General features: G+C 47.0%; 1 protein-coding gene across 1 annotated transcript in view; it reads left to right on the forward strand.

Moving 5' to 3' along the window:
• The window catches only part of RAB19 (RAB19, member RAS oncogene family), a 29,574-nt gene extending 19,183 nt beyond the window's left edge, over nt 1-10,391 (forward strand). The window contains exon 5 of the mRNA XM_004046320.5: nt 7,950-10,391. Coding sequence (XP_004046368.1) covers nt 7,950-8,218 — 269 coding nt within the window. The 3' untranslated portion in view covers nt 8,219-10,391. The remainder of the gene's footprint in view (nt 1-7,949) is intronic.
• Nucleotides 10,392-11,095: the final 704 nt, after the last annotated feature.

Here is an 11,095-nt window from a genome sequence, read left to right on the forward strand (position 1 = left end):
TATTGACTGGGTGTGGGCTCACACCTGTAATCCCAACACTTTGGGAGGCAGAGGTCGGACCAGCCTGAACAACATAGGGAGACCCGATCTCCACCAAAAAATTACAAATTAGCTGGGTATGATGGCATGCGCCTGTAGTCCCAGCTACGCAGGAGGCTGAATTGGGAGGATTGCTTTAGCCCAGGAGGTAGAGTCTGCAGTGAGCTGTGATCACACCACTGCACCACAGCCTGGGTGACACAGTGAGACCTTGTCTCAAAAAAAAAAAAAAAAGAATATTGCCAGCCCACTCTTCTCCCCTACCAGCTTTCACTTTATTACTCCACACTCCTTCTGCCCCAAAGGCAAGTGCTTTTATGATAAACACTTCTTTGCTTTTTTCTTTTTTAATCATTTTACTACCTAAGCCCACATCCCTAAATACTGCAGTTTTGTTTTGGTGGGTTTTTTGTTTGTTTGTTTGTTTTGTGGTTAGTTTTTCTTTTTTTTGAGATGGAGTCTCACTCCGTTGCCCAGGCTGGAGTGCAGTGGCGTGATCTCAGCTCACTGCAAACTCCACCTCCCAGGTTCAAGTGATTCTCATGCCTCAGCCTCCCAAGTAGCTGGGATTACAGGCATGTGCCACCATGCCCAGCTAATTTTTGTATTTTTAGTACAGATGCGTTTTACTGTGTTGGCCAGGCTGGTCTTGAACTCCCGACCTCAAGTGATCCACCCACCTCAGCCTCCCAAAGTGCTGAGATTACAGGTGTGAGCCACTGTGCCTCGTCTTGTTTTGCTATTGTTTTGTACGTTATATATAAACAAAATCATACCTTTTTGCCTAAGTTTCTTTCCCTCAATATTGTTTAACAGTTTCATCCATCGTTGCATGTGGCTGTAATCTATTCTTTTGTATAATTCGTATACTATTCCTTTGCAAGAACACCCTACAGAGTATTTCTCTGTTCTCTTGGCAATGGACATTTGAGTTGCTTCTAGTTTGGGGCAACTAGGAAAATTGCTGCCCTGAACATTCTGGTATATGTTTATTGATGCCGATGGGCACACATCTCTGTTGAGTAATACTCAGGAGCAAAATTGCATGGTCATGCAGCTCTAGATCATCTCAAACCACTTGCCAGAGTGGTCGTTCTAGTGTGTACTCCCATCAGCAGTGTGTGTGGGTTTCAGTTGTTCTACATCCTTACCAACATCTGGTGCTATTAGTCCTTTTACTTCCATGCATCCTGAGAAGTGTGTCATGAGATCACTAGTGTTTTTCATTTGCATTTCCCTGTTTATTAATGAGATTGAACACCTTTTCAGGTGTTTGTTAGCTATTCGGATATCCTCTGTTGTGAAATACTTTTCAAGTCCAAGGCCTATTTTTCTGTTTGTTATATTTTTCTTGTCAATTCGTAACAGTAGCTTATATTTTCTGAAAATGAGTCTGTGTCAGTGTGGGTCCTCCAGGAAGCAGATGTTGGGACAGGATGAGATAGACATGCAAGAGATTTATTGGGAGAAACAGCTGTGAGGGATAAAGAAGAAGGAGCAGGGCTGGGCACAGTGGCTCATGCCTGTAATCCCAGCACTTTGGGAGGCCGAGGCAGGTGGATCACCTGAGGTCAGGAGTTCAAGACCAGCCTGGCCAACATGGCGAAACCCCATCTCTACTAAAAATACAAAAAATAGCTGGGCGTGGTGGTGGGCACCTGTAATCCCAGCTACTCAGGAGGCTGAGCCAGGAGAATCGCTTGAACCCGGGAGGCAGAGGTTGCAGTGAGCTGAGATCGCGCCATTGCACTCCAGCCTGGGCAACAGAGTGAGACTCCATATCAAAAAAAAAAAAAAAAAAAAGAAGAAGAAGAAGAAGAAGGAGCAGAAGGAGGCAGGGAGTCTTCTATGAGATGTAGACCTGCCCCTGGGAAGGAGAGAACGGAGGAAGGACGGCTTAGTACGTAGGAAGAGTCTTAGACTAAGCACAATTCAAAGAAAGTTTATTTTTCAGGCAGTGGGGTGCTCAAAAGCCAAGGTTGCCTGATAGAGGAATCGAATCCTGCATCCTGCAGCATGGATGTGCATGAGTGCCCTCATGGTACGGGGGATGGGGTGCTATCCCCACTAGGGCGCTGCACTAGGGTCCTGTTGGGCTGTCTGTGACCTGCATTCCGGGCACTAGGTTCTCTTGAAGGAGGCCCCAGCCCTTTGTCAGTTACATATGTTGCAAACATCATCTTCCACCCTGTGGAGTAACTTTTCCCTCTCTCTTCTTAAAAATACCTGAAGGAAGGAATATTTTGATTTTTTTATTTTTTATTTTATTTTTATTTTTTTGAGACTGAGTCTTGCTCTGTCGCCCAGGTTGGAGTGCAGTGGCGCGATATTAACTCACTGCAACCTCCACCTCCCGGGTTCAAGCAATTCTCCTGCCTTAGCCTCCTGAGTAGCTGGGATTATAGGCGCCCACCACCACGCCCAGCTAATTTTCGTATTTTTAATAGAGACGGGGTTTCACCATGTTGGTCAGGCTGGTCTTGAACCCCTGACCTCATGATCCACCTGCCTCGGCCTCCCAAAGTGCTGGGGTTACAGGCATGAGCCACCACGCCTGGCCTTTTATGTGTTTTATTATTATTATTATTATTTTTTTTTTTATTGATCATTCTTGGGTGTTTCTCGCAGAGGGGGATTTGGCAGGGTCATAGGACAATAGTGGAGGGAAGGTCAGCCGATAAACAAGTGAACAAAGGTCTCTGGTTTTCCTAGGCAGAGTGTTTGTGTCCCTGGGTACTTGAGATTAGGGAGTGGTGATGACTCTTAACGAGCATGCTGCCTTCAAGCATCTGTTTAACAAAGCACATCTTGCACCGCCCTTAATCCATTTAACCCTGAGTGGACACAGCACATGTTTCAGAGAGCACAGGGTTGGGGGTAAGGTCATAGATCAACAGGATCCCAAGGCAGAAGAATTTTTCTTAGTACAGAACAAAATGAAAAGTCTCCCATGTCTACTTCTTTCTATACAGACACAGCAACCATCCGATTTCTCAATCTTTTCCCCACCTTTCCCCCTTTTCTATTCCACAAAACCGCCATTGTCATCATGGCCCGTTCTCAATGAGCTTTTGGGTACACCTCCCAGACGGGGTGGTGGCCGGGCAGAGGGGCTCCTCACTTCCCAGTAGGGGCGGCCGGGCAGAGGCGCCCCTCACCTTCCGGATGGGGTGGCTGGCCGGGCGGGGGGCTGACCCCCCCACCTCCCTCCCGGATGGGGGTATGTTTTATTTTTTATAGATATGGTCCAACTCTGTCACCCAGGCTGGAGTGCAATAGTGCCATCCTAGCTTATGGCAGCTTCAAACTCCTGGGCTGAAGCAATCCTCCTGCCTCAATCTTCCAAGTAGCTGAGACGACAGGCACATTCCAACATGTCCAGTTAGGTTGTTTTGTTTTGTTTTTTGAGACAGAGTCTTGATCTGTGACCCAGGCTGGGGTACAGTGGCCCAATCTTGCCTCACTGCAACCTCCACCTCCTGGGTTCAACGATTCTCATGCCTCAGCCTCCCAAGTAGCTGGGATTACAGGCACGTGCCACTACGCCCAGCTAATTTTTATATTATGAGTAAAGATGAGGTTTCACCATGTTGGCCAAGCTGGTCTGAAACTCCTGGCCTCAAGTGATCCACCAACCTCAGCCTCCCAAAGTGCTGAGATTACAGGTGTGAGCCACCATGCCCAGCTCCAGCTAGTTTTTTATTATGTTTTGTAGAGATGGGGTCTTGCTGTATTGCCCAGGCTGGTCTTGAATTCCTGGGCTCAAGTGATCCTCTTGCCTCAGCTTCCCAAACCACTGGGTTTACAGGCATGAACCACTATACCCAGCCTTTTCGTCTCTTGATGGTATATTGTGATGAACAGACACTCTTAATTTTAATATATTTCAATCTATTGATCTTTTCTTTAATAATGATTGCTTCCTGTGTCCTATTTAGGAAATGTTTTCTTAATTGAAGTCATCAAGATTATATTACCTTTTAAAGTTTAATTGATTAATTATTATCATTACTCTGCCTTTTACATTTAGATCTACCTGTAATTGATTTTTTGTGTATGGTGAAAGGTATGGGTCCAAAATTTTTCTGTATAAAGATCTAATTGTCTCAGTACCATTTACTAAAAAGGCAACCTTAGCCAGGCACAGTGGCTCACGCCTGTAATCCCAACACTTTGGGAGGCTGAGGTGGGCTGATCACCTAAAGTCAGGAGTTCAAGACCAGCCTGGCCAACAAGGTAAAACCCCATCTCTACTAGAAAAATACAAAAATTAGCTGGGCGTTGTGGTGGGTGCCTGTAATCCCAGCTACTTGGGAGGCGGAGGCAGGAGAATCACTTGAACCTGGGAAGTGGGGGTTGCAGTGAGCCGAGATCATGCCACTGTACTCCAGCCTGGGCAACAGAGTGAGACGCTGTCTCAAAAAAAAAAAAAGGCAACCTTTTCCACTGCTCTGTGGCACCATCTTTTTGTAGAGTACGCATTTATACATGAGTTTGTTTCTGAGCTGTTTTTCCTCTCCATTGATCTAGTTCATTCATGCTCTTGGGAGTGAAAATATCCTCAATATTACAATGGTTTATGGCCCTCCAAAGGGCCATACACAGTACATCTGTCGTATTAAATTTTCATAGGCCAATATCACTCCACTGCACTCCAGCCTGGGCAACAAAGTGAGACCCTATCACCAAAAAAAAAAAATTAGCCATGGGTGGTGGTGCATGTCTGTAGTCCTAGTGATTTGAGAGGCTGACTGCTTGAGCCTAGAACATTAACGCTGCAGTGAGCTATGATCATGCCACTGCACTCCAGCCCAGGTGGCAGGACAAGACCCTGTCTCAAAAAAAATGAACAAATAAAGGCCAGGCACCGTGGCTCACGCCTGTAATCCCAGCACTTTGGGAGGCCGAGGCGGGTGGATCACTTGAGGGCAGGAATTCAAGACCAGCCTGGCTAACATGGTGAAACCCTGTCTCTACTAAAAATACAAAAATTAGCCAGGCATGGTGATGCATGCCTGTAATCCCAGTTATTCGAGAAGCTGAGGCGGGAGAATCTCTTGAACCTGGGAGGCGGAGGTTGCAGTGAGCCAAGATAGCATCACTGCACTCCAGCCTGGGCAACAGAGCAAGGCTCTGCTCAAATAAATAAGTAAATAAATAAATAAGGTGGATGGTTAAACAAATATTTGTCCTTGGCTGGGCATGGTGGCTCACGCCTGTAATCCCAACATTTTGGGAAGCCAAGGTGAGCAGATCATCTGAGGTCAGGAGTTCAAGGCCAGCCTGGCCAACATGGTGAAACTCCATCTCTACTAAAAATACAAAAATTAGCTGGGCATAGTGGCGTGCACCTGGAGTCCCAGCTACTCAGGAGGCTGAGGCAGGAGAATTGCTTGAACCTGGGAGGCAGGAGTTGCAGTGAGCCAAGATGGTGCCACTGTACTCCAGCCTGGGTAACAGAGAGAGACTACATTTCAAAAAAAAAAAAACCACAAATGTTGGTCCATGCATACTATGGAATACTACTGAGCAATAAAAACTACTAGTGGTATGCAGAAAACAAACTACTGATTTATACAACAACTTGAATGGATCTCAAAGGAATTATGCTGAGTGAAAAAAGACAATCTCAAAAGGTTACATGTATGAATCCATTTATATAATATTCTGGAACTAGAATAGATTGGTGGTTAGCAGGGGTGGAGGACCGGGGGTGGTGAGAGTTATAAAGGAATAGCATGAAAGAGAGCTTTGTGAGAATAGAACTGTTCAGTGCTTTGACTGTGGTGGTGATTGAAGGAATCTACACGTGATCAAATTGTGTATAATTATAAACATACACACAAATAAGTGCTTGGGACATTTATTCATTTCATGACAAGAAACTTTTTTTTCCTTTTTTTTTAAGACAGAATTTTACTCGTTACCCAGGCTGGAGTGCAGTGGCACAATCTTAGTTCACTGCAACCTCCGCCTCCCGGGTTCAAGTGATTCTCCTGCCTCAGCCTCCTGAGTAGCTGGGATTACAGGTGCATGCCACCACACCCAGCTAATTTTTTGTGTTTTTAGTAGAGATGGGGTTTCACCATGTTGGCTGGGATGGTCTCAAATTCCTGATCTCAGGTGATCCACCCGCCTTGGCTTCCCACAGTGCAGGGATTGCAGGCATGAGCCACTGTGCCTGGCTGAGAATTTTTTTTTTTTTTTTTGACATGGCGTTTCGCTGTTGTCGCCCAGGCTGGAGTGCAATAGTGTGATCTCAGCTCATTGCAACCTCTGCCTCCTGGGTTCAGGTGATTCTCCTGCTTCAGCCTCCTGAGTAGCTAGGACTACAGGCATGCACCACCACACCCAGCTAATTTTGTATTTTTAGTAGAAATGGGGTTTCGCCATGTTGTCCAGGTGGGTCTCGAACTCCTGACCTCAGGTTATCCACCCACCTCTGCTTCCCAAAGTGCAGGGATTACAGGTATGAGCCACCAAGCCTGGCCTCATGACAGGAAATCTGATTAAAGTCTGTGGATAGCACCAATGTCAATTTCCTGGTATTGATAACGTGCTATAGTTATACAAGATATTACCATTGGGGGAAACAGGGTGAAGGGTAAACTGGACCCCTCTCTCTCTCTTTCTCTCTCTCTCTCTCTATATATATATATGTGTGTGTATATATGTGTGTGTATATGTGTATATATATATATATGTACACATATCTATATATACACATATATAATGACTTCCCGTATATCTATAATTGTTTCAGAATAAAAGGTTTAAACATGTTTTATGGAAGAAGGGGGAATTACGGAAAAAAATATCTACAGAGGCTCTTGTGGGGACAGGAATGAAAACCAGGTTGAGAAACAATAGTCTAGCTTGTCTTAATTACTACAGTTTTATAATAAATCTTGATGTCTGGTAGAAGAAATCCTGTGGGAAAGTAATTTTATCTTTAGATTCCTGCCTCAGGGAAATCAAAGGCAAACTTTTATTGTATGTAAATTATAGCTTTCTCAGAAAGTCCTTTAGGCCAGGTGTGGTGGTTCATGCCTATAATCCCAGCACTTTGGGAGGCCAAGGTGGGCAGATCACTGGAGGCCAGGAGTTCAAGACCAGCGTGGTCAACATGGTGAAACCCTGTCTCTACTAAAAATACAAAAATTAGCCAGGCGTGGTGGCATTGGCCTGTAATCTCAGCTACTCGGGAGTCTGAGGCACGAGAATCGTTTGAACCTGGGAGGCAAAGGTTGCAGTGAGCTAAGACTGCACCACTGCACTCCAGCCTGGGTGACAGAGTGAGACTCCAGCTCAAACAAAAACAAAAACAAAAACAAAACAAAACAAAGTCTTCCATTATGCACCTCCAATCCAGCAAATCCTGATCACAGTCTACTCAGCTAAATGAGCTCCATCTCACACAGCATCCAACACTCTGCTGTTTGAGGGGGAGAAAAAGAGAGTAAAAAGAGGAGCAAGGGCCAGGTGCAGTGGCTCATGCCTGTAATCCCAGCACTTTCGGAGGCCGAAGCAGGCGATCACCTGAGGTCAGGAGTACAAGACCAGCCTGGTCAATATGGCAAAACCCCTTCTCTACTAAAAATACAAAACTAGCCGGGCGTGGTGGCAGGTGCCTGTAATTCCAGCTACTTGGGAGGCTGAGGCAGGAGAATCGCTTGAACCTGGGAGACGGAGGTTGCAATGAGCCAAGATTGCGCCATTGCACTCCAGCCTGGGCGACAAGAGTGAAACTCCATCTCAAAAAAAGAAACAAAAAAATGTGCCCTCAATGACCATTTGTGAATGAATGCATGCATGCCTATTGAAGAACTAAAATGTTACTTGTAAAGTTCATTTTGAAAGAAACCAGATTAAGTTACTCAATGGAATATCGGCTTATCTTTTCCTTCCAGGAAATAAATGTGACCTCTGGGAAAAGCGGCACGTCCTGTTCGAGGATGCCTGCACACTGGCTGAGAAGTACGGCCTCCTGGCCGTTTTGGAGACATCTGCCAAGGAGTCAAAGAACATAGAAGAAGTCTTCGTGCTCATGGCCAAGGAGCTGATCGCCCGCAACAGCCTGCACCTATATGGGGAGAGTGCCCTGAATGGCCTCCCCCTGGACTCCAGCCCCGTTCTTATGGCCCAGGGTCCAAGTGAAAAGACCCACTGCACTTGCTAAGATGTTTGCAAAGCCAGTCGCACCCACCAAAGAAGCCGCCTCTGAAACCAAAGGTAGCCAGGATACCGTAGTGTTGCCCCAGTGGCGCTTTAGACCCCAGCGTGGACTTGCCGCTCACCCCTAATCCTCCCAGTCTGGATGGGCCACACTTCTCCCTTGACTCACACCACAGGTCGTAGCTGCTGACTCTCAGGAAAACCAGCACCATTGTTTTCACTGACTCTTGACTCCTGGAGAAGGCAGGACTTCAGGCTAGGAGAGGGAGGACGAAGTGTACTCTTCTCCCCTTTCACTTTTCTGTCTCCCTAGAGCTTCTGCTGCTTTCTACTGAATTTTGTTTCTTGCTTGAAGAAGAGGGTAGTGAAGGAAAGGAGGAAGGCAAAACAGCAAGAGAGAGAAGAGGCTGTTTGGAACATTCTGGAACAGTTTGAAACAGCTCAGGCAGGGAGAATGGAACGAAAGCCTGCAATGAGAAACCAGAATGCTGCTATCATTTTGTTCCTGACATTCACACCTCAGGTCTTCACTTTGGGGAGCGAAGCCTTTTAGCAGAAATACCAGAAGTACCATCTTGCCAAATGGTCAGGAACTGTCTGATGGAGATGGAACTGGAATTCACTCTATTCTAGCAGGGCTGACTTGGCCACCCTCCTGGGATAGGGGAAGACACCTGCAATTTTTTTTCTTTTTTTTTTTTTTTATTTGAGACAGGGTCATACTCTGTCACCCAAGCTGGAGTACAGTGGTGGGATCTTGGCTCACTGCAACCTCTACCTCCTGGGTTCAAGAGGTTCTCCCACCTCAGTCTCCCAAGTGGCTGGGACTACAGACACACACCACCACTCCTGGCTAATTTTTGTATTTTTTGTAGAGATAAGGTTTCACCATGTTGCTCAGGCTGATCTTGAACTCCTGAGCTCAGGTGATCTGCCCACCTTGGCTTCCCAAAGTGCTGGGATTACAGGCATGAGCCACCATGCCTGTTCTTTTTTTTTTTTTTTTTTTGAGACTGAGTCTCACTCTGTCACTCAGGCTGGAATGCAGTGGCATGATCTCGGCTCACTGCAACCTCAACCTCCACCTCCTGGGTTCAAGCAGTTCTCCTGCCTCAGCCTCCCAAGTAGCTGGGACTACTGGCGCTCACTACCACGCCCAGCTAATTTTTTTTGTATTTTTAGTAGAGACTGGGTTTCACTACGTTGGTCAGGCTGGTCTTGAACTCCTGACCTCATGATCCACCCGTCTCGGCCTCCTAAAGTGCTGGGATTACAGGCATGAGCCACCATGCCCGGCCCTTTTTTTTTTTCTTTTTTTTTCGAGACAGAGTTTCGCTCTTGTTGCCCAGGCTGGAGTGCAATGGTGTGACCTCAGCTCACTGCAACTTCTGCCTTCCAGATTCAAGTGATTCTCCTGCCTCAACCTCCCTAGTAGCTGGGATTACAGCCTCCCGCCACCACGCCTAGCTAATTTTTGTGTTTTTAGTAGAGGCGGGGTTTCACCATGTTGGCCAGGCTGGTCTCGAACTCCTGACCTCATGATCTGCCTGTCTCGTGGCCTCCCAAAGTGCTGGGATTACAGGTGTGAACCACCGCACCTGGCCTTTTTTTATTATTATTATTGTAGAAATGAAGTCTTGCTACATTGCCCAGGCTGGTCTCCAATTCCTGAGCTCACAGGTTTCTCCCACTTCAGCCTCCCAAAGTGCTGGGATTACAGGCATGAGCCATCATGCCTGGCACAATTTCTTTCTAGAACCCCAAATCATCTGCCAGATCAGAAGTCATTTTTAAATTAAAATTAAATTGGTTCATAGATGAATATCAAGCCAGTGTTGTACTGCCCCTTCTGTAAGATATGGCCAGAGAGCAGCTGGTGCCTTCTGGGATGGAGTAACTGCGGCTTTCAGAACTAAACACGTAAGAGGAGGCTGGAAGTCACCAGCACCCCTCGTTTCCAGGACTGTGTTAGGGGACATCAGGGCAGGCAGCAGGAGCAGGCCACGGAGCCCCTCCAGGGTCCCAGGGAACTGTGGACACTCACCTGGGGCTTCCGGAGGACAAACACCACTTATGACTGCAGCTGACATTTACTGAGCTGCTTCTCATGGCCAGAAGTTGTGTGAGGTCTGGGGAAAGCGAATGGTCCCCTTGGTTTGTGATGCCAGTGGAGAGGAAAAGAGGTACCAGCCGCATTCTGCTGCTCTTCTTTTTTTTGAGACGGAGTCTCGCTCTGTCACCCAGGCTGGAGTGCAATGGCGTGATCTTGGCTCACTGCAACCTCCACCTCCCAGGTTCAAGTGATTCTCCTCCCTCAGCCTCCCGAGTAGCTGGGATTACAGGGGTATACCACCACACCTGGATAATTTTTGTATTTTTAGTAGAGACAGGGTTTCACCATGTTGGTCAGGCTGGTCTTGAACTCCTGACCTCAGGTGATCCACCTGCCTCAGCCTCCCAAAGTGCTGGAATTACAGGCTTGAGCCACTGCACCTGGCCTGCTGCTCCTCTTAACACCCTTGGACTTCCTGGCATCCTCTCATCCAGCAGTAACTCTCAGTTCCCCCTTTCCCTGCTCCACTATTTTTTTTTTTTTTTTTTTTTTGAGGCAGCGTCTCGCTCTGTTGCCCAAGTTGGAGTGCAGTGGTGTGATCTCGGCTCACTGCAACCTCCACCTCCCAGGTTCAAGCGATTCTCCTGCCTCAGCCTCCTGAGTAGCTGGGACTACAGGCGCATGCCACCACACCCAGCTAATTTTCTGTATTTTTAATAGAGACGGGGTTTCACCGTGTTAGCCAGGATGGTCTCGATCTCCTGACTTTGTGATCCTCCCCCCTTGGCCTCCCAAAGTGCTGGGATTACAGGCGTGAGCCACCGCGCC

Source organism: Gorilla gorilla, chromosome 6 (genome assembly GCF_029281585.2).
Source record: "Gorilla gorilla gorilla isolate KB3781 chromosome 6, NHGRI_mGorGor1-v2.1_pri, whole genome shotgun sequence".
NCBI classification, from domain to species: Eukaryota; Metazoa; Chordata; class Mammalia; order Primates; family Hominidae; genus Gorilla; species Gorilla gorilla.